General features: G+C 39.3%; 2 protein-coding genes across 10 annotated transcripts in view; one reads left to right on the forward strand and one right to left on the reverse strand.

Annotated features, from left to right (window-relative positions):
* Positions 1-2,666, forward strand: part of LOC116846167 — a 14,705-nt gene extending 12,039 nt beyond the window's left edge. Inside the window, exon 6 of the mRNA XM_032819689.1 lies at positions 2,427-2,666. Within this exon, the coding sequence (XP_032675580.1) occupies positions 2,427-2,518 (92 nt within the window). The 3' untranslated portion in view covers positions 2,519-2,666. The remainder of the gene's footprint in view (positions 1-2,426) is intronic.
* A 2,922-nt stretch (positions 2,667-5,588) lies between these two features.
* Positions 5,589-22,053, reverse strand: LOC116846160 (cyclin-dependent kinase 4-like). Of its 9 annotated transcripts, none has more exons than XM_032819654.1 (6): positions 21,586-22,050; positions 19,461-21,485; positions 7,646-8,343; positions 7,230-7,571; positions 6,975-7,135; positions 5,589-6,893 (listed from the first exon to the last, which is right to left on the reverse strand). In XM_032819654.1, exons 3-6 carry the CDS (start codon positions 8,321-8,323, stop codon positions 6,674-6,676), a joined length of 1,401 nt encoding a protein of 466 aa, XP_032675545.1. In that variant the 5' UTR covers positions 8,324-8,343; positions 19,461-21,485; positions 21,586-22,050; the 3' UTR covers positions 5,589-6,673. The 9 variants fall into 9 exon arrangements, with proteins under 9 accessions (XP_032675545.1, XP_032675546.1, XP_032675549.1 ...); XM_032819655.1 differs by having other exon boundaries at positions 19,461-20,120; positions 20,198-22,050; XM_032819658.1 differs by having other exon boundaries at positions 7,646-8,339; positions 19,461-22,053.
* Positions 22,054-23,626: the final 1,573 nt, after the last annotated feature.

The following is a 23,626-nucleotide window of genomic DNA, read 5'->3' on the forward strand; positions in this document are numbered from 1 at the left end:
GATACATCTCTCGGTTTCAATTCGTATGGGACCCAATTTCCTTGCTTTTGGATATCCCGCGGCTTTGAGTCGTTTCGAAATAGCTTGTTGAGTAACTTCCCATGTTCTTGCGAGCTCTTTTTGCATTTGACACGAATCTTGATCGAGTTTCTAATTCTCTAAGTAATGTTTCTAATTCTTCATCTTCAAACTTTTTCGGTTGACCCGAACGCTCTTTGTCTTCAACACTAAAATCACCACTTTGAAATCGTCGAAACCATTCTCTGCAAGATTTATCCGACGGTGCAGATTCACCATAAACTTCCACAAGCATTCGATGCGCTTCAGCTGCACTTTTCTTCCAATTGAAACAGAAAATCAAAACTTCCCGCAAATGGTGCTTATTTGGAACGAAACTCGACATTTTCAACGTAGTAAAAATTAAACTTGTTGTGCAAAACTCAAAGGCTTGTAAACAATATTTGGTTGACAGATGTTGACATTTCACGATACAGCAAAAATCAGCTGTCGCCGTCAACCATTTATAGCACCTAGAGCCATCTTTTGAAAACGGACTAAGTTGTACACCCAATATTTCAATGTACAAATTATATGTCTATATTCGTGTTTGCGTTAAACAAGCCTGACACTTTCCTAATTATCCCTGATTAATAGCATAAAAAAGAAAGACATATGCAAATGTATTATATTCGAAAAGCATTAATTACGTGTAATTAAGGTAAGAAAAAATAAAATACCGCACACGGACAAGTTGTCGGCGGGATTCAAACGCTCGCCGCCGGTTTAAAAATGTTCGACGCGGGAGCTTCAGTTGGCTCAACCGGCTCGCACAAGAGAGCCGCAACTTTCGCCCTATGTACGTTACAGTTCCGCTCCCAAACTTTATACTGTAATTTCTCATAAATAAAGGCCCACTTGTACATAAACCCCGTTAGGATGTTAATGCTCAACGTCGCAGCTATTGAACGTGCTATGACTCGGTCGAAAATCGATTTTGCAGGTTGTGGCATTCCCTTATAAGTGTAAATAAATATATTTTATATTAGATATAAAAAATATATATAGGATTAAATAGTATGTCCTTTATTTACTACGTATAACAAAGTCCACTCGTGTGATAGAAATTATAATTATGTACAATCAATATCAGAACGGTTCTCTGGTTTTTTAGGACTTTTGGAACGCATTGTCTTATCCAATAGAAGAATTTCTTGATCAATAAGAGAATTTTTCAATTAGAAAAGATACGTTCCGAAAGTCATAACCCATACAGCACAGAAGCTTGCAGCTACATTGCTTGCAGCTATATTGCTACAACGTTGCAAGATTGCATATTGCAGTGCAATGTTGCAGAGACATTGCAGTGACATTAATTTGCAATATTAATTGACATTAATTTGCAATATTACTTTAGCAATATTGCAGCACTATTTCAGAAATATGATGAATATAATATAATATTTTTTACTTATTTACTAGTTATTTTTGTTACTTATATTTCAAATTCAGTAATATTTCATATCACATTAATAATGCTTATGGAATAGTACTTAGAATAGTACTTGTTAGTGGCAGTTATTAATACTAGAATTTGTCTTATTACATATTTCTTAAACTTCTTATATTGTTTTTTCGGAGAAAATACTTTCTTTAGATTTAATATTTGTACTTGTTTAATTTTGTGGTTTTTTTGTTTCATTAAAATATTATATTCTTAAACGAAATATCATTTTTTGGAATGGTAAAAATAAAAACTTTTATTTCGTTCAAGGAAATCATGTCATTTGATGAAACAACATTATTGTTTTATATAATAATATTTTATAAAAGTTTTTTTCAACATTTAGTAATTCAATTTGTTTAATTTAGGTTTTCTTGGACTTTTTATTTTTTTAGTTTAGATTAATCATTATAACATTCTGTTAAAAATTTAAAAGTAATTATCACTGGTTCATTACATTACATCAATATTCATCTTATATCGAATGTTGTTTAATATCTATCAATAAATTATCTAACGAACACCAAATAAAAGTTTTATAACTATTATTTGATGTTTGCTAGGTATGTTATAATATATTGTAAACACTATAAGGAGAAATTATATAAACACAAATCGTAAGAATATCGATAAACTAATAGTGAGAAATTAACGATACATAAGGAACAAGCACGGATGTCTTAGTGCTATTAAATACTAATATTACTTTATTTAATATTAATATGATTGTGGGAGGATAAAATTGTCCAGTATGTTAAACGCACGTATCGAAATTTTTCTTCGATTATCGTACGCGGAGAATCACCTTCCATACTTAGACCGATCCTTGAGTATTTAATAGCACTAAGACATCTGTGCTTGCTCCTTATGTGTCGTTAATTTCTCACTATTAGTTTATCTATTTTCAAGGAGCTTTTTATTTCAGTTTATCGTAAGAATATCGTTGGAGTCATTGGGAATCGCCGCGTGCCACTTGATCGTCAGGTTAAGCAACACTTTAACGGAGTCAGGACATAGATAGTGACCGGTGGTATACAGCTTAGGATCGAAATTATCAAGGGAAGATTCACGAAAGTTTGGAGTTGTATATTGACAATCTTTGATACCTACTAGTTTATGAGACATAAGAAAATTAGAAATTATAAATATATTTTTTTAAATATTATGATTTTCTCATTTTTCACATTCCCACAATAATTGTCAGTATTTGATTACTATCAATATTTAATAGTGATTTTATTATCAATATTCACCAGAAATTAAGTACTGACGAAAAAATTACTGAATTACTGGTAATACATAATCACTTGTAATTTTTTAGTATTTATTATAGTATAATATTCCTGTAAGGGTGTTATCTGGGATTTTACTTTATATAATAAAACATATTAATAATATTACATATATATTGCATTGCAATGTTGCTGCACAGTTGCGTTGTTATATTGTCGCAAGCGGACATTTTACCGTTGCTGCAACGTTGCAGTAGCATTACAGCAACATTTTGCAACGTTGTTGCAATGTCACAATATTGTAAAACAATGATGCTGTAATGTTGCTGCAACGTTATTGTACTATACGGGAAAAGACGGGACAACCTTTCCGACGCCGACTGTACTCTAAGATTATTCCGACTTCTTAGTAAGCTACCTGACAGTTAAATTATGTCTGTTTCTGTTTAATTTGAAGAAAAAATGAGGGTAGACATATAATTTAACTGCCAGATAGTTTACCAAAAGAATCAAGCTAAGATGTATGAATATTGTCACATGTGTATTGCCCAACGTCTGTGTTTGACAATGAATTGTGTGCTGCCTCTGCCTACTTTCCGTATTTGGCCTGTGAGAGACTAACTATTTATCTTTATAGTTCAGCAACTAAGCCTCGGATAACATTTTGCAAAAGGAAAAATAGTCTTAGAATTCGCTCAAAAATACGATAATATTAACCGAATGCGATTGTTTCCGATCACCCTGTATATCATTACACCATTTCTAAAAATGTTTGAGAGGAAAGTCATTGAAGGTATCCCTGTAGAGAGAGTGTCTAACTGGCGAATTAATTGTAATATGATGTGGCTGACATACTTTGGGAGATGGAGATTTTGTGTAAGAAAAGTTTCTGATAATATTAGGTCTACAACTTAATTCTCGGCCTTTTTTGCCAAGTTTCGATGTAAAATTATAAAAGAATGAATATTTACTTAATGTTCAAAGTAATTCTCTTCACTTTCCACACATTTTCGCTATCTTTCAGGCAACTGTCGGATTTCGCTTCAGAAAAAAGATGGTTGTTTTGAGTCGATGAATTTCTATGATGTTTCTTTCGACTTCTTCGAGAAACTTGAAGTGGGAATCAATTAGATAATGTTGGAGGATCCAGAAAAAATGGTAATTCGTAGATTTTAAGTCAGAGAATACGCCGCATGAGGGAGAATTTCCCAGTCATCGAAGATAACTTCTATCGTTAATTTTGCCGTGTGCGGCCGCGCATTGTCTTGCAGTAAAATCACTTTCCTTCTTCCAATGCTAGTAAACGGTCTTTTTACTTCAAGGGCATCACTTACTCGAATCAATTGCTGTTGATAACACTTAGCAGTGGCCGTTATCCCAGGTGGGAGCGGCTCATAGTAAATAACGCCCTTCTGATCCCACCAAATACGCAGCAATATCATTTTATTGTGAATATTTGGTTTTGCAGTGCTGGTTGATGGTTAACCTGGATAAACCCAAGATTTTTGTCTCTTCGGATTGTCATAGAATCCATTTTTCATCATAAGTCAATATTTTGTGTAGAAAGTTTTTGAATCTCGACAATAGGTAGATAGCCGTATCGCGGCGTCTCTCCTTGTTTTCAGGCGTTAGCACATACGGAATCCAACGACTCTTCTTTTGAACCCTACCAAGTTTCCGTAAACGTTTCGAAATGGCTTGTTGGCTTACCGCAAGTGCATTCGCAAGCTCTGATTGCGTTTGACAAGGATTTTCATCCAAAAGCTGTTCCAATTTCTCATCTTCCACTTTCTTCGGTTAGCTGTTCTTTATCTTCCAAATTGAAATTGCTATCACGAAATCTTTGGAACCACTTTTTACATATAATGTACGACACAAAGTTTTCGCCTAAAGCCGAACAAATCATTTCTTGAGCTTCCGCGGCATTTTTTTTCAGCTGGAACGCGAAAAGGATGTAGTGTCTCAAATGCTGCTTTTCGAACGACATAATTTTCACTACTATTATTTGAGATTAGATTCGCAGCACCGACAACTATTATACCCATAGACATAATATATCTAGACTGAGCGTTGAGGAATGAGGGTAGAGATTCACGTAGAAAAAGATGCACTGTGTTTTGAGACCCTGAAATTTAGATCAGTAAACGTATTTTCCAATCCTGATAATTAATTTATTTAAGTAATAATATTACAATATATAAGTGTGGATTCTTTTTTACAGGGAAAAGATCCTGTAAAATATATTTGTATTGTTTCTAAAAAGAGTTAGGGGATCTACTTTGAGAAATTGGATCTGTTTTCTATTACTGAACTAGTGTACACTTTTGGAATTTAAAAAGAGACAGATATACAGATAAAATTTGATGGAAGAAAGATGAGAGAGAACAGCCAGTTTAACAATAGAAAACAGACCTATTATTTATACAGGTGACACAATAAAAGTTAATAGTTACAAATCTGAATGTATTACAGTTTAGAACATTATTAGATGCATTGCATAATATAAAAAGAAATATAAGTAAGTTTATAAAATTAGAAAATATTCACTATACAATAAAATGATAACTAATAAAAGATGTTTTATTGTTTCAAGACATAAAATAGAAGTTTTTATAGACGATATTGTGAGAAACTACCACCATAAGATCAAGCAGTTATGTATTAAATTATATTTTTCTCCAAGTAATTTTGGTATCTTAGAAAGTGTTTCAAACATTATTTTTTTGGTATTTTAAATAAAAAAAATCTACGCAGTTCAAATCCGGAAACCAAATCTAATATTATTTTTTTTATAAAATTGCTAGTTAAATGGCACGTGTTGTTCTAGTGATTGAAATTTGTGACACAATTTGCTCTACATATAAAATTATAAAACTTTTATTTCATAATACAGTCTTATAGATATTTGTATATATATATTAATACAATGCGTTTATCTATTTTCTATATCTTAACATAATAATACATGTTAATATCCATATAAATATTGTGTCACTTATTGCTCTATACATTTGTTGTCGATATATAGTACAGTAATAAAAAATATAATAGCGATTGCAATAGCTTATGGTACATATGTATGGCAGTGTATTTTCTGGTTTTCTCTGGAAGATCCTAAATCTTTCCCATGGTTCTAATGGGTCACACAAAAGGCCCCAGTCTTAGAAAAATAATTCTACTTATGTGATTAACATACTTATCTTTTTATTCTACCATTTAGTTTAATATTTGTGCATCGAATGAAAGTCATACATCTCTACAATAAAGCTATTATGTTATATATATTCGTTTTTTGACTTCTAATAAGATTGTTCGTAGTTATATATTTTATCTTAGAAACTAATTAATATAAATGCTGTGTGCATACGACCACTGATAGTGTGAAATAAAAGATATGAATGATGGAGAATATGTAATTTTTAACAATATAAAAATACAACTGACTGTAATATTATCGTGTAAATAAATATCAAAAATAATAACTGTTTTGCTATTGCATTATGCATTAAAGTATAGGATAACTTAAATATTACTTAGGTTTGTGTTTCACGAACTTTAAAGAATTATTATATTATTACGATTTAATGTTAAAAAATTAATTCTACAAAACCAATAATGTGAAAATAGTATAATGGATTACATATAGTGACTACGAAACTATATTTAATTTTGATGCAAGAAATTTAAGCTTTAATTTTAAGCATTAATTGAATTCGTAACGTTTATAAGCACAAGTGAGTCTTAGTGAATCTCTCTAACACTCGAATTAGAGACTATTAAATCTCTAATATGCTTCTGATATATATGTATAATGACATACTTAAAAGTGTATTTTACAGACTATCATAGTGCTTAAATGTCATATATATTTCGAAATACAATTACGTCAGTCTGAATGTTTGCTAGCTTACTTAGCGGTAAACAACTTACGGAAAAGTCATCACGCGTCATCTTCAGAAAAGTATCGGTGTCTTACAGCTTGTGCTGCGGTTATACGACTATGAGGATCAAACATGAGCATATTCTTTACTAAGTCTAGTCCATGTTCATCTAGATCTGGTATTATTGCACTAAGAGGTTTGGGTTGTCTGTGAGGGAAAGCTGTCCAACTGAGTGATACGTTCTCTGGCCACGCTTGCTGCGATGGAGTACCCACAACTCTGCAAAGAAAAAATGTGTGTGAAAAAAGAAATTATAAAATACGGCTCTCGATGTGAAAGAAAAGGAGAATATCAACTTACTGAAAAATCCTGTCTAATTGGTCCCCTTCACTGGTACCCGGGAATAATGGCTCCAATTTGTAAAGTTCCGCCATTATACACCCGACGGACCAAATATCTACAGGAGTGGCGTAGGAACATCCCAAAAGTACTTCAGGCGCTCGGTACCACTGAGTTACGACCTAGAGTGTATAACATAGAATTCGTGTGATTGATTCGTGTGATTGATTTCGCGCGAACTATTTCATCGTCTTCATATGTAATACTCATACATACGACGGAAGTTAATCTCATTTCGAAATCATAGGTCTTAGCCAGTCCGAAATCCGCAATTTTGATTCTTCCATCTCGCGTTACCAGGAGGTTTTGCGGCTTTAAATCCCTGTGTATTATCCTATGGCTATGTAGGAACTCTACTCCACAAAGTATCTCTTTCGACATTTGCCTCACGAGATACGGAGGGATACCCGTCGGAGGACAATTAGCTATGTAGGAAGCGAGATCTCTTTCCACATGTTCAAACACTAACCACAGGGTGAGGCCGCGATCCAATCGACCGGATCGCTCGCTCGACGGTAAATCGAGATAGCTTCCTTGACAAACATCTAGTAATTTGACCTAGAACAAAGAGAATTAAGTGTTAGATTACACAGTCGCTTTTTATTAGCAAGATTACCGCAAATGAAACTTACGATATGTGGATGTTCGAATCGTTCAAGCTGCTTCAGAGTAGCGATTTCCCTCAGTGTGGACATAGGTAGGCCGTCTTCCGTCAAAGGTACCCGAACTTTCTTAAGTGCTACGATTTGACCGCTAACCTTATCTTTCGCTTTGTATACTGTGCCGTAAGCGCCGTTCCCGATAAGAGACAGTTCCTCATACGACGCATGTTCGCCCAGCAAGAATGTTTGAATCTGGACGGTGGTTTCTGGTGTTTTGCCGGAGGCATCAGAGAGCTCGCGTTGATTGCCGTACTTCATTACAATGGATTTCAATGTACCGAGCTGTTCTTCCTTCGATGAACCCGGAGTCGCTTCCGCTGAAGTCGCGGTGGCGTCTGTCTTCTGTTCAAACAATTCCACGCTTGTTTCAGCTGAGCCCAATGACGTCTCACCGGCCAGCGACGATTGTTTCGACGCTTCCGCAGGTTCTGCAATTTCTCCGAGCTGTTCGCTCCTTTTCTGAACAATTTCGGTCCGTGAAGAGATTTCGCTCGTGGACGGTGACTCGATGATTTCCAATTTCGTCAAGTCCTCTTCCGCGGGCAGTTCTTCGGATAATGTTTCAGATTGCTTGGATTTCTTTGCAGCCGTTGGCGTCGATAGATCTGGTTCGAGCTCTGTGCTCGAACGTCGTGATCTACCAGCCATCACAACATCTCGACTTCTACCTGAAACAATAACAAATTTCCTCCTTATTATTCTAGCAGACACGATAACGTATTAACGACGTTTCCAACGTTGTTAATACGTTATTATATTTTATGCGTCGATAATAGTAACAAATATATAAAAGAAATATCACAATTCGACATTAATCACTTGAGCTATTACTAATAAATACGTGGCACGAATACTAATTTAGTAATTTCTTAAAATCATAAAGACTAAACTGTTTTTATGAACGGGACTAACAGCTTGTCTTATCTCACACGAGGATAACAATTGTATCAGATGGGAATTGAAATAGGTGATGTTTCATGCTGCGCGGACAAAATAGTTTTCATCTTTCCGTATTCGCAACATCGAAACTAAGGGCAAGATTTGCGGGTGAGTTGGAATCTTTCTTGCACCGATGCAAATGTGCAGACGGTTAAAGACAAGGCAGTAAGCAACAACAACCTAGCGCAAAGAGAGGAACTGAAGTCTCGACGTTCAGCCTGAGATCTTACGAGACACCGCGAGTCCTCGGCCGCTCCGACGTGATCACCACCTACGAGCGCACGTTGTCTGATAGATTCATATTGGAGATCTGTGCGGAGATGTGCAAGGATAAGATGCACGGCGCGTATCGTGTGTATTCAGTGTATCGTGATGCGTGCATACATGTTTGTTCAGTCACACTTGCGCGGCGCAAGGCAAACACACGGCCGTCCGGCGACGGCCCTCTTTCTTCCTCTTTCACTCGCTCTCCCGCGCGCGCGCGCGCGTTTTATTAAAATTTCGAGACGGCACCGCGTCGATCGAGCGCGCGTGGCAGACCGTCTGCTACGCGACATCTGCACCGACACCTGTGCTCATATAATAGCCTGCCACGATGGCCTCATCGTCGGCTTTCCAGAACATCTTGTAAATGCAACGGAGGCCCTACATCACCCGAGGTCTTTGCCCCTCGCGTTCCCTTTGGTCTCTCGGCATGATCGATGATCGTCGTTGGATGGACGAAGAAAATATTCGCGGCTATCAGACCGTTTTCTCGGATACCGTTAGGATATTCCCTCTGATACGTTTCAATTACGAGACACAGCCTGCGTGTCGTTGAATGACACACGAGGACCGGCATATATTTGACAATGTTCGTACTGTTTGCACGTAAAACGTCGTATGACGACGCGTTGGAACGGTTTAAAAGGAAGTTCAAGATACTGGGTTGTGTGTGCATAAAGAGATACGAAAAGTTGTGCTTTGTATGCGATAGGGGAGATCCATGGCATAACTGAAATGGTTTTAAATAACCGGATGCTGAAAAAAGACACCCGACTCCATCCAGAGGAAATAATAAACCACGCGCTGTTATCACTTGGTGATTTGCCCTCCTTTTTTTTCTTAGTGTACCACATGGTCGTCATTAAATACTCGAATACTGTGGGAAAAGTCGAGTAGTTACAGATAAATGGAGAGTGTGTCATCGAATACGTACGATATACTATTAATTTGACACAAACGTGTATGTTTCGTCACTAAGTAATAACCGTAAATAATAAAATGTTGTGGAGCATCATTTATCAATGATAATCATAATGTATACGTCGTAACGATATACGTCGAGTGACTCACGTTGGCAATTTTGAAGATGAACACTTCGTAAAGACGGATGTACTCGCGGCTTTGATTAAAAGCTCCTCTATCGACTTCCTCTTATACGATAAAAGCCAAACGGAATTCAAACCAAGCGGAAAAGCCAAACGGAAGGACGGAAGCAACGAACAAAGGGAGAAAGCCGTAAAATATTGTAGCGTGGTGTTTTTCTCTGTGGCACGTTCGACGTTGAATTAAAAAAAGAATAAGAAACGGAAAGCATGTCGGAACATAAATTTCAGCAGAGGCCAGTCTGGAAAATATTTTCAGTCATGGGGATCCGTCACGAGATGAATAAAGTACGTGAAGAAAAAGGGAAATATATAGGTTCACAATTCATGGAATCGGAGAAAAACGTGTCTTCGTCTTCTGGAAGAAGCCAGCAACTTTGTATGTACAGAGCACGTTTCCATGCGGCATTATCTTGAGACCACCTTCTTGGAAGAGGCAGATGTTTCTACGGTTTCGTTGGAGAAGGACAGACAGTTTGAGAACAGCGAAGTTGCAGTGTGAGAATACCTTTCTTTTTTTTCTTCCTCTCTCTCTCTTTCTCTTTTTCTCTCTTCTCTTCTTAACACACGCTTTGAAGACGAAGGAGCGTACTTCGCATATTCTCAATTATTCCTCCTTCATATTTATTCTTGTTTAGTGGACACGCAATAATACGTTAGCAATATTTTACATTCGTTAGTGTATATAGCGTATCATATTTGCAGATAATTATACCGAGTACTCAGCGCATGTCATTAAAGATGTAGGGACGTTCAATCATTATTAATACATGTCATACGTGGAAATTATATTTTATTATTTCAAATATATAAATAATTCCGAAGTGGTGACCCAAACAAAGAATATTTGATCTATTCTCTGTAAAGGTTAAAAATATACTTGGCGCTATCAATATCGTTACAAAGAAATTTTAATTCCATTTCAAAACGATTATATCGACATGCAGTTATCTCTTCCGATAACTTTCATCATTTATACGCGTTCAACATAATTTTCAAGCAACTCGTCTCTTTCTCTCCCTTTTAGTTCCAGCACAATAGAAATCTCCGTTTACACTGCGAAGATCTGCAGCGTCGTTTCAACACATTTGCGATATCTGACAATAAACTTTTCTCCGTTTTCGAGCAGCCTTCCCCTTATTTCCTGCTACATTTTTCTGTCCCACCGCTGCCAGAAGGCTTCAGAAAAGGTAGGATATTCTTTCACAGTTATAAAAGGGACAAAAATGGCCCACGATTGACGCAGCAGATAAGGAACGTGGGAAGACTTCGGAAAACCGATAACGCGAAATCTTTATGTTAGATAAACGGTAATGTGGATGGCGATACTTAAACACACACAGCACGAAATAGACCTGACTAAATCTCTTTCTTCAATGTTTAATTTACACAGCTTAATAAATACACATTCTTTGACATATCAACATGATCGATCCCGAAACATGAGACTGCACTATGAGAAATGTAGAAAAACACGATTTCCGTTAGGAAATTAGGTGACGTAAGAGAACTTTCGAACATTGGAATGTCGAATTACTCAATCTTCTTATCGTATTGCTCGATGCGGCATGATGAAGTGCTTGTTGATCTGGCATACGGAGTGTCGGCACAACTTCTGTGTGAACAGATTCGAAGAACAGGGATATTCTAATTTCGCGCCGATTCGTAAGAGTTGTTTGAAAAATGACATTTCGTCTGTCTCACACTTTCACGAAATGTGAAACACCAAAGATGAAAGAGAGAAAGAGAACATCGCCATCATCATTATTTCACGAAGCGAGTGTTCCCATTGTCAGCGTATCTCGATAAACCAATAAACCCGATTCCCGATAAACCAATCGGGAGAGTTCGTTGCCAGCGGAGTCGTTAAAATTTTAGGTCATACCGCATTACATACCACACGGCTTCCATGAAGTTACACGTGTTACGATGTTTACGTACTATGTAGCACGTAGCGATAAGCGACGTCGTGGCGTTTAAATCACGCGTCACCGCAATTGCAACATAATTGAAGCCACATTTATGGTCCATTGTTTGCAAAGTCGGGCGTCAACGCGCGAGGAAGGGAGAGGGGAGAACATCGTGGCATGAATGGATTGCTACATGTGAGCGCGAGCGTAAAGACGATGCACGGCCATTAATCCATTACGATGCGGTAGGTATGATGCGAAGTTCAAGTCGCCTGTGTGAAATCTCTCAAGCCGGCGAGTCACGACCCGTTTTGTTAAAAGTTTTACGTCGTATCATCTTGCACTTCTCGATCGAGCCACCGCGCTATTAACGTTGGAACGTGATATCGATGCACAGAACAACTCGACTAATTCCGGCATTAATCAGCCGCGACTGCTCACGCGAATGAAAAAAGCGCGATAAAGAAATGAGTGAATTTTTGTTCCGGAGCGATAGAATGTGTCACTTAAATCCAAATAATCAGCGCGCCTCCGCGCGACAAGACAGTCGACGAAAAGGGAATCGTTCTCTCCGTAGAAAGCACCATTGAACGGAGGCGCGCGCGGTGACGATCTAATTATGAACTCGAGTAAATCGTGCCGGCTCCCTCCAATTAAAGATGCCGAAAATACACGACTCGCGCGGTGGTATTCCGAGACCTCATTGGCCACACACTAGACTACCGGACAGAGTAAACAGGCCCCGTCACTGTCTCCAGATTATTCGTCGGATTGACACTGTTACGTGCTCAAGTCTCTCACACAACAAACACTTGCTCAACGCTCTCATTCACTTCTATTTCTAGAACGAAAAGTCGAGCGTGAGTATACTAGTAGAGTACGCACCGCCCAGTACCGTATCATCACCTCGGTGGCGTCTGACCGTCCTAAAACTGCCACACCACGTACAGTCGAGTAACTTGGAAAGTTGGGTCACGTGGATAACTCTTCTTTCCTTTTGTCTTTGGTAGCAATATGAAATTATTTCGACACGCACGTTCGTGGTGTTTCGCTCGGATACAAAATCAACGTCTTATGGAAAATCTACACTGTTAGAAAAATCCGTATTAAATTTAATCACTGGGATGTGAAGTTTTTTTACATAACTACGTTATAAAAAAAGTAATAGTAAAATCAATATTATATTTAATAACACATAGTTATGATCATAATCAGCGAACAAAATCACAATATAGCGATGCACTTCTACGATAGCATAAAGAAGAACCGATGAAGAGACTTTTGGCTCCGTTGAGATCTCGATAAAGGCCACGAGGTTTTATAAACTGAATCTTTCACAGGCCACGTCCGAAACAGTCTCGTATTTATGACATATTAGAAAAATTATTCTAATATATCATATAATGTTATAATATTTCATAATTTAATATGGAATTTAATAAAAAAACATGAAATATAAAATAGAAAATATTAGATTTTACAAGAAATATGAAATATTATAACTAATTTACAATTAATAATCCTAATGTAATGAAAATCTTTACTATTATTAATTTTAATATAAAATTCTTAAATTTATTTACAAAAATTCTATTATTTTTAAGAACTTTTCTAACACAGTGTAGACATTGCGAAAAAATACACCCACTTTTGATACGAAACTATTCTCGCTGTAGATGATTGATTATTATTATTGTTCCGCGTTAAAAAGATATTTCTATAATCGATTGATACATGGTAAGGTTCACACGTTATCTGCAAATGCACGGCGCCTCGTTGCAGAAAAATCGTTACATTTCTCGGAAAATACAGAACTGCAAGCGTTGCACTTATATGCTGTGTGAACTATATAGATTTAAGCGTACATAAAAGTTCGATGTGCCGTTGATATAATTCTTAGAATACCAGTCGACATAAATTATTCATTCGGGAATGACGTGACTAACAGGATTATCCAATATTACTAAACGCGTTTAGCCACTGCTCGGACAAAGTACAAGTGTTGATATGTTAAACATGACAATAAAATATCGAATTAAATTGCTGATCGATTTCTTTACGAATTTGCCGTCTTTACTTTTTACGTATTAAGTTACTTTTTGTAATGTGGGTTTTATTTTTAACATGTATATTCTTGAGCAACAAACACATCGTAAAACATGGTTTCGAAACTTTTATCAACGCGGTAGAAACCCACAATTTAGTGATCCGGGGATATCCTAATTAAGCTCTCACGTTCAAATCTCTTATAAATTCATCAAATTTATTTAACATAATTTATTTTTAACGATGAACGATTTATTAATATTTCAATCAAGAATATTAAATTAAAATAAAAATTTAGTTTTGCTCAGTGCATAGAATTGAATAAAACAAATATTTTCTTTGATAAAGTTTTATAATATTCTTGCAAAGAGAATAAATTATTCTTTTAAGGAAAAAAAATGAATAATAATGAATTTTTGTAAAATTTATAATGAATACATCTTAAGACTATTGTAAGAAAATGATCTTTGTTGACGATAACTATTGATCAAAGGAAGGAAAGCGGTTGTTTCTTTTGACAGTAGAATATTTTTCTACGTGTATATGTTTTCATTGTAAACAACATAAATAAAGTAGAACGAATTATTCCTATCGTTGCATTATCGTTTCTGATCTTTTCCCATGCTAAGGCATTTTATTTTCTCTTGCATTTCGTAGATACGGTATCTCCGTCGAACTCTAAATTACTTTTTAGATAAGATATCTTCGCAATTTGTGAGATCTTCAGAAAACTACAGGTATTTGGGTAATACGATGTGACAAGATGGGGATCAAATCCAAAATTAATCATGCCTTCATGTAACCGACATGAGCGCGATAAGAATATTTCTCACGCGAGATGGGCGGATTATCCATGCGTTAAAGTCCTCATTATTCCCACAACAGGAAACGTAACTCCGCATTCAAATCGTGATGTTATCGGTTGAGAGATCGATGAACAACGTCATGGGTCAGACTCTGTTCGTTCATCAGGATCAGTTAAAACCTACTCGAATTGTTCCCACAGCATCCTAGTGTTCCCCGCGTCCGATTTTTCATTAAAACCCCGCGGCGAGACGACCGGTCGACAATCGCGACGAACCGTCCAATCGACGCGGCGATTTCAGGTCGGCGGTTTCACACGCGGGACACAGCGGATCCCCCGCGTTGGCCGGCAACACAAAGAGAAGAAAAGCAACCGAAACCGGCCGCTTATATTTCACCACGAGCTCTTCTTTCAAGAGGTAATGGGAGGTCCGTCTTTCTCGCTTCCTCTCCCTTTTTCTCTTCCTCTTCTCTCGGCAGTTCCCGCACCTTCCACGTTCCGACGCGGCAGCAACCCCGAACTCCACATTCCGCACTTACCTACCTACTGAAGCTAAGGTGCTGACCTCCCGCGAGAGGAACGGAACAGCGGAAATCGCGACGCAGCGTGGAAGATGAAGAAGAAGTAGAAGCAGCAACAGAAGATGATGATGATGAGGAGGAGGAGGGCGCACGAAGAAGACGGCGGCGAAATGATGAACAGCGCGGTGCACAACACAACACAACACACAAGCGAAATTGTGTGTACAGCTTCGCGCGCGCCGGAAACGGTATTAACGAATGCCGCGGCGTGTACGCACGCACTCGCTCGTAAGCACTCGTGCGAGACACAACGGGGTTATGAGCCGCACACAGGAGGCGACGACACGTCATGCACACACCACTCCGTTTGCCACTCACAACCGTGGCCGCAGCACGGCCGACGAATCGTCAGGCTCTATCCGGTGGTAGAGGCGGCATGAGACCCGACACAGGCCAAGCTGTGGGTCAGGCCGTAGAACAACCGAGGCTCGCCGCGTCGGCCTCAACGGATCCTATCAGTTGACGGCGGGCCCTCGAGCAGGCTGGCCGGTTCCCGAAGGGATTATTTGTGCCTGTGTTGCATATACCCGAGGAGCGTGCTGCGGACTTGCAGCTGCCGTCCTATTTCCCAACTCGAGCCACGATCGAATTACTGGGGAATAATCGCACCCTCTTGCTTCAAAGAGAGGGGTGACTTGGACGATCGGTACAGTTACAGTGGGTTCTTATGGCCATGAGTTCGTGAGGTCTAATTTAGAAGAATAAGTAGTGCTGTATACATAGAATCGATATAGCATTTCCGGGAAATTGATTATTTTTCCAAGCTGCGACTGAAGAACTGGTTAAACCCGTCACTAGATATCAAGGGTTGGAAGATATTGACACTTGCGTCTCGTGACATAGTTTAATTTAGGCGAGCGGATATAATTTAATATTTTAGGATTCTACACATTTTTGAATTAAATTTCGATAATGTAACTCCCTAAGTCAATCCCAGGATCCATAAGACCCAATGCTAGTTCTCGAATATCTCCTTGAGCAGTTCTGTTTTAAAGGATACTATATAACTTTTATTCTTTCAAAGAAAAAACACAGTTTTTTTTTTAATAGATTAATGAAATTAAATTAATACTACGATAATATTAAAAGAAACGCATTTCTGCGTTACTTTTCAAGAATGAAAGTAAACTAAGAGTGAGAGAAAATAAACTCGTGGCAGTTGAAAGTCAATATTCGCGCCCGTATGTACTTACATATTTATGGCTGCATTAGTGATCCCCAAAGCGGACGGTGCTTCGTTTAAATAAGCTTTACAAGCAGCGAAGAACGCGCGCGCGTGTAATTTCTCGTCATCTTGTGGAACCCTAGTTTAGGGAACGCTGATCGGCAGAGAGAAGGGAGGCACGCCGGCGTTTCGAAGATCCAGGGTCCCGTGGATTGTGTTCAAAGGGACGAGAGGAGCGTCGGAGTCGATGTATACGGTGGCTCGTTCGAGTTACTGAATGACCGCATACGATATGCCCGGAGTATATATGAACGAAGAGACATAGAGGGAGAGAGAAGGAGAAAGAAGGAAAGAGAGAGAGAAAGAGAGAGAGAGAGAGAGAGAGATTATGATTTCCCAGATACGTTCGTGGAAACGTATGACGCTTTGCGCATAGTATAGTACCTGTCTTTGGCGGAGGAATGTGATTCACGGCGATCGCTAAATTCTGAATCAACGCGTCATCGCGACTAAATTCTAAAGTAATGAACGAGGGCGATTTTGGAAGGTATCCAAGCATGCGACGGAGTATTTAACTCTATCCTGAGGAGTTGCACGCGAAGTTTTATGGACTAGGAAACTGCACATTTTTCAAACGACTCGAATAGCAATGTCGCCTTGACAAGTGTCTGCCAACACATTTGTTCTCGGTATCACTCGTGTCGTGTGAGAACTACGGAATTAGACACAATTGAATTGTGTGTATACTTAATAAAAATTTAATTTGCTTCGTGTGTTAGAAATGTATTGTCATTTATTGCATTATCTTCGTGTGCGTGGATCAGCCACTATGTTATGTAATGTCATTACGCAGACCAGTGATACTATAAAATCACGTTTAAAGTAGAACCAGCATTTTTCTCGCTATTCATGCAACTTCCGTTCGGAAAAAAAATAGTACTTTCCTACTGACGTCGTTAATCTATGAATAAAAGAACAATCATTAGTGCGAGCATCCATGTATATTCACTGGTTGCTTAGATCATGAATATCTACCTCATTGTTCCGCGAATGACGGTGAAGTCCTGCCAGGCAAATATTAGTTCATACGTGATGCAGAAGTATAACTTGAAATGCACAATATGGATTTCACCGATGCGATCGTGCCTGAGATGCATTATCTTGTCATTTCAAGTCACGAGTTACGTCACGAATTACGTTACAAGTAACCCATACAGCAACACAGGCCAGTATTCATAGTCGGATCTTATAGCCGTCTTAAGTTCATCTTCAGATGCTGTACGAATCGTTTCATTAGTTACGAAGTATCTGAAGATAAATTTAATCTGAAGATGATCTTAAATATAAGATCCGACTATGAATACTGGCCATAGAGTCCGAATCGTCTGATTGCATTCGAGAAAAACGCATTATTTCATTAATATACGAAAATATTTTCTTTCCTGTCAAAATCTTTTGCTCTTCAAGAAGAGATTGTTTATTATAATTCGTATATTTCCTATATGACCAGACCTGCTTACCATCGCGCTACAAGATATAACATCCCACGTTAGTATCGCTACGGACGGAGCTGCATGCATATTCCCAGCGAAATTAACGGCGCGACATTACACATTCGTCATCCGCACTTGACACTATCACCCACGAACGAAGGAAGTACGGCGGTTTCGCGGCGACCACAGAACGACTAGGACCCTCCGTTATTTCAACATCCACATCGTCGTGAAAATCGCACGTCGCGCTCGCGTGATCCTTGCCATGCTTTCATAAAACAAGAATCCTGCGCATTCTCGCGAGAAATTCTAAGCAGGATATTGTAGAGAAGTCTGTTCTTTAACATGCTTCCAAAATATCTTATCGCATGTATGTGTATGTGTGTGTGTGTGTGTGTGTGTGTGTGTGTGTGTGTGTGTGTGTGTGTGTGTGTGTGTGTGTGTGTGAAAAATAAGTAAATAAATTTATTTACTTATTTATTTATTGGCAATATATGTCAGCTGTCAAACATATCAGATGATTTAAAGAATATATATACATATATATATATATATATATATATATATATATATATATATACACATACACAAGTAACTGGGGAGTTCAACAGCCGCGTTAGCATGCGGAGGATGCGCGGTGGCTATGCGCTTTGGAAATGAAGACAGTCAAGATGACGGCCGGTTACGGGCGCACAATCTACTTTGTTGAGCAAAGGTTCTTCCCACGATGCTTTGAGGGTTGAAAATAATTTAAAAAGAAAAACTGACTAAAAAACAAGTTTTCAGTTTTTCGATGTTATCATAGAGATTGCTTATATTTATCGCATTCCACGTAAGAATCATTCGGGACTATTGAAAAGTCGCATTGCACGAATCATAAGTTGTCTCGTGATACGAAGATACCGATAAATATTTCTGATACCGTGATAACACGCGACGATACTGCCCTGCTAATTACAATTATGCGATCGTACAATTTCACTCTCAATTCACGCAACTTAATCCGTACTTAACTTTTGCTGCAAAACGAGGAAATGTCATATATTTTTTAAAGTAACACGAAATCCCACTGCGGCAGTATCCACCGACGCGATAGTACAGACGCGTTCTACTAAATGTTTTACCATTCTAATCACTGGTCTTTATCAGTAACACAAACATGCGATAAACCTCTTAATCAAGCTGTTATATTTACAGACATCCAATTCTATCTTGAATTAAAAACGAGATAGTACTACCGAGCATATTATCACTTTGCATCTTTGCGTTGCATGGTATGTAAGGACCTTCAGTACAATAAAAAAAGGCACAGAAAAAAAAGAAGGGAGATCATCAAAATTAACTGGCATCGAATAAATTTCGCCGTCGAGCGCAATTTAAGCGACGACGCTCTACGAGGAGACGAGTTTCCGGACACACGAATACAAGACGAAGAGGAGCACGGCGGTAAAAAGGAGCAAAATAAACAAAACAACGCACCAGCGCAGCTTCACTGCATCCCCGGATGTATATTCGGAGTGCCCAGACGATAACGCAGGACCACGTGCTGGACGCGCTTCCAGGACGGGCTGATATTCCTCACGGACTCGTCGTCGATCGTCATCACGGCGCGTAGTCGCTGCTGAGAACGGCGCCAGGTAGCGAGGGCTCCATACTCTCCTCGTGGAGAGACCCGGTCGATCTCTTCGTGGCCCTCGCTCTCTCACTCGCGGCGACGAGTGTGTTGCGTGCTCCGAAACATGAATGGAATGCTTCCTCCGGCGGCCGATGCACGTAAGAGACGACTACGGATCCGGAATGGAATGGGTCGGGAGACTCCACGGTTGGCCCAGGAGTGGGCCGGGTGCTCGCCGGGCCCTTTACAGGGCTCGATGTAACATCAGGGCTGTAGCTGTCCCCCCGTTAAAATGGATTCCTGGCACGAAGTATATTCGACTGCCTTGGTCGAGTATAGTGCGACCGGTAACTTTGCCGCTCGTTGAGCGAGTTAAACGATTAAGAATGAATGATCAGGAAAAGTGGAGCGTCAGTCTCGGAACTCGAAGAATGTTGCTAATTATTCTTTCTTGTTTTTTTTGCAGTTCACTGCAAGCGAGCGCTGTCTTCGGTTTGGGTCGCTTTGGTCGTGTCAGTCTTCGACTGAAAAGTGAAAATTCTGTGGAGTTAACAGAAAAAATTATTCCGCTCGCGCATATCTCCAAGAGTGACTAACACACCGCGTGGCGCCCATTGATGATAACGAGAACTTTCGTGCTTGTCACTGGTTCGAGCAGCTTGTGCGAAATTATCCCGCGTGACGAGCCGCTGATGCACCTAACGCCGCTCGTTTCTATAAATGCACTAATGCAGTGACGCATACTGCTGCCAGATGACGTATGAATCAATGGCCATTATTGCCGCGTAACAATCTTCTCGGAGCTCTGTGCGCCTGCGTGATCACACAGATTCAAATCCGCAGAACCGATTAATAGTCGATGGAATTTTATGTGAAATTAAATAGAAGGGCGTTAAAAACATCCACTTGACAGTCATTCTCACGATCGGTAGGATTGTTACATTTTTTTAACTTGTGTGCGCGAATGGCTTGCATGAAACGCCCTGACATTCTTGACGGAAAATGCAATAACTCTTTAGTTGTTTCGAACTTTGTCTCAATACTCTGCGCGCAGTGATTCAATTATATGACAAATTGGGAAATTGAAAATGAGACAAATAGAAATTGACCATTTGTAGTTATTTATTTCGAAACATCTCAACATTAATACACAGAAATGTACGACTACTATAACTTTAATTTATTTTCCAACCTGTTATACCTTTCTTTCTTCATGTTTTCATCTTAATTTATTATGTTTAAGTACGAGTTATAGCGCAGAGGATTGAGAGACAGTATTTTTGAGATGTTACAATTTGAGAAAGTGCATTAAAAAGGAGCGAAACTTTGTTCCATCCTCGTTTGTTGGTTCGCAATTAAAGCACCGAGAATTGTAAGAATTTTTTTCAGCCTTTACAGCAGTGATAGGTTCGTTAAGCGTGCGTCACACATTCCATAGAGAAAATACGGTGACCCTAGAAATGGAAGGGGAGGGGGGTCCGGTTCCGTTATGCGTAGCATAATGAGGACGTCGACAAAGTAGCTATTTTTTGTTGCAAAGACAAATGCTAGGTTCTTTTTAAATTATTCAGACTGGCCAGAAAGAAGAGGCGAAGGAGAGAAAAGAAAAACATTTTATTTATGAGCCGTTTCTCGGAATATACACATAGTGGAATGTGGCTCTACGTACCTCGTTTTTGTGAGCGGAATTAATTTTCAATTTAATCCACGATCGTATCATCTAACTCGTCGTTCTTGATGGGCTCGTTGAAATCCGAAGGTACGCATAACGATTATGACTGGCATACTAACAGAGAATTATATACGCGCGTATAGACCATTCTCCAAGTTTAATCGACGTGGATCACGCTTGAAATGATATTTTATTGACGAAAGTCACATAAAACGCTCTGAAACGCGAAATAATTGTTACATCTCACATGTGTTTCTTGTCTATAATGTGCTTGTCACTTATCTCTTTTACGGCGAGTGATGAACATAAAAAATTACACTAAGAGGTTTCCTCGAGTCGTGATGATTAAAGCCTATAATGGTAGAGTTGCTTTGACGTTACGTGAAGAGCACCTGGTCTGTCTACACCTGGTTACTTATAGTGCTCCTTTCATGGCATTTCGGCGTGGTCCCTCGAAAGAGACGGCGAGAAAGTACAATGAGTCGACTGTACTTAGTCCCAGTAACACACCGCCGATACGTACTTCTTATCGATACGTTGTAATGTCACGCCGGCGGCGTTTCGCACTGCATCGTCGTTAAATTCGCTAAGAACAATTTCCCTTCGCTCAACGTTCACAACGCAGCTCGCAGCGCTTGAGACAATGCACTGGTGTTGGCAGACCGTCCAGGTGTCGGTGTGTTTACAATAGTTGGGCGGTAACGTTACGACAATTCTACCCGGTTGATAGTGTTGAACGCGCTCGCTGACACTGCCGGCGTTTTCCTATGCAACATGCGAGTAGGGCGCACCTCTGCCTCCTCTATTTTCATTCCAACGCGGGCCGAACAATGGGGGATCTAAATTGAGCAAAAACCAGTCTGGCGTCTAGTTTGGTGAGGTCGAAGGCATTCTGCCTGCGCACAGTGGAACCAGGAGCGCTAAGAGGGTAGTGAGTGGTTCCCCCTTCCCGCCGGAAAGGGGCGAGAGGGGACAAGAGGGGCAGTCGATAGTCGCACAATACGAGACCCGGTCGCACAAAGCGACCGACAGGGACCTGCGATCGATCCGGCGAAGACGGCTCCGATGTCGCAGGACCCACGGACGATCAGCTTCGCAAATGAAAGTAGCAATTAACAGCGACGGCGGAGGAATGTTCCATCTCAGTGTCATTCCGGCGCCCGGCCGGTTCGTTGCACTCTCAGCCGGTTATGACACACGGGCCTCGTCGCGGTCCTTTTGGATCTGGCGCGATCTTTTGCCAAATATTGTTCGCGGCATCCTTTTTTCAGCGTGCAACTCGCGCCTATGCGGTTGTTCTTGGAAGGGTATCAGGTTTGTGGCGCTCGACGTTTAGGATCGAACGTGTCGGAATGTGGTCTTTCGGAAGAAGGATGTGTCGGTCGAGCGCGCGTGCTATGTATATGTGTGTCGGAAACGGCGGATGCACACCTTCGCGACGAGGTTATTCTTCAAGCTGATTATGTCAGAGAAGATAAGCGGCACAAATTGTAAGATTAATATGTTACTCAATTTATGTCCTGACAGTCTCTCGCGAAGTAGCGCTTGATGTCTGTGACATTGAGAATTGACATATGAGCTGCGCTTTAAATTGAAAGATCGAGAAGATCGAGGAAAAGAAATATTTATCATAATCAGGAAAGTATCATGTTGATTGTTAAAGAATATAAATCGCGTCAATGCAAGTAAGATTTTATATCTTTGGTTTGGCGGTGCATTTGGCGGTTTTTTAATCCTGTGATAAGACAAACTTACAAGTTTCAAGTATCATTCAACTGATGATATAAAAGTAAAATTGCTTTTCATTGCAATGCATTTGTTAGGTACAAATCGTACAATGAAGTTCCTCCATTCGATGTATCCACTGACAGTAAACGAGAAAGTTGAGGATAAGAAGTCTACACATACTTATCATCAGTCGAGTTACCTCAACAATGTTATGATACATTATTGGACGATTGTGTTAATAATTACTCGAATAATACCTTGTTACAGCATTTTGTTTATCACTTTGTTTACCAGGTTTCTTTGTAGAACATCAGAGCAACTTTTTTATCGTATTAGACGTAAAGGCTACCATTTTATCGGAATATCCTTTCTTTCTCTTTCTCTCTCTCTCTCTCTCTCTCTCTCTCTCTCTCTCTCTCTCTCTCCCTCTCTCTGTCTCTTTTTTGACTCGCATTTTAAGCGACGAAGTACGCGTTTCAGAGGGGGAGGAGATTACTATACTTTTTAATATTAACTTCTTTAGTCGAGACGCAAACCCTCCTTAGCCGCGGGACAAATTCTGTTTGGCTAAACGAAACTTTTCATGACACCGTTAAATGGCGCTAGGTAGTCCGTCCATCGCATTTTAAA

This window comes from Odontomachus brunneus, unplaced genomic scaffold (assembly GCF_010583005.1).
Source record: "Odontomachus brunneus isolate Ranch 3 - 2012 unplaced genomic scaffold, Obru_v1 Obru_scaffold_061, whole genome shotgun sequence".
NCBI classification, from domain to species: domain Eukaryota; kingdom Metazoa; phylum Arthropoda; class Insecta; order Hymenoptera; family Formicidae; genus Odontomachus; species Odontomachus brunneus.

Excerpts from the sequence above, each read along its gene's own strand:
- LOC116846160 (XM_032819658.1), bottom strand. The coding sequence starts at position 8,323 with ATGGCTGGTAGATCACGACGTTCGAGCACAGAGCTCGAACCAGATCTA. Across the intron at positions 7,572-7,645 it reads GATTCGAACATCCACATATC|GTCAAATTACTAGATGTTTG; the intron begins GTAAGTTTCATT and ends TCTTTGTTCTAG. Across the intron at positions 6,894-6,974 it reads CAATTAGACAGGATTTTTCA|AGTTGTGGGTACTCCATCGC; the intron begins GTAAGTTGATAT and ends TTTTCTTTGCAG.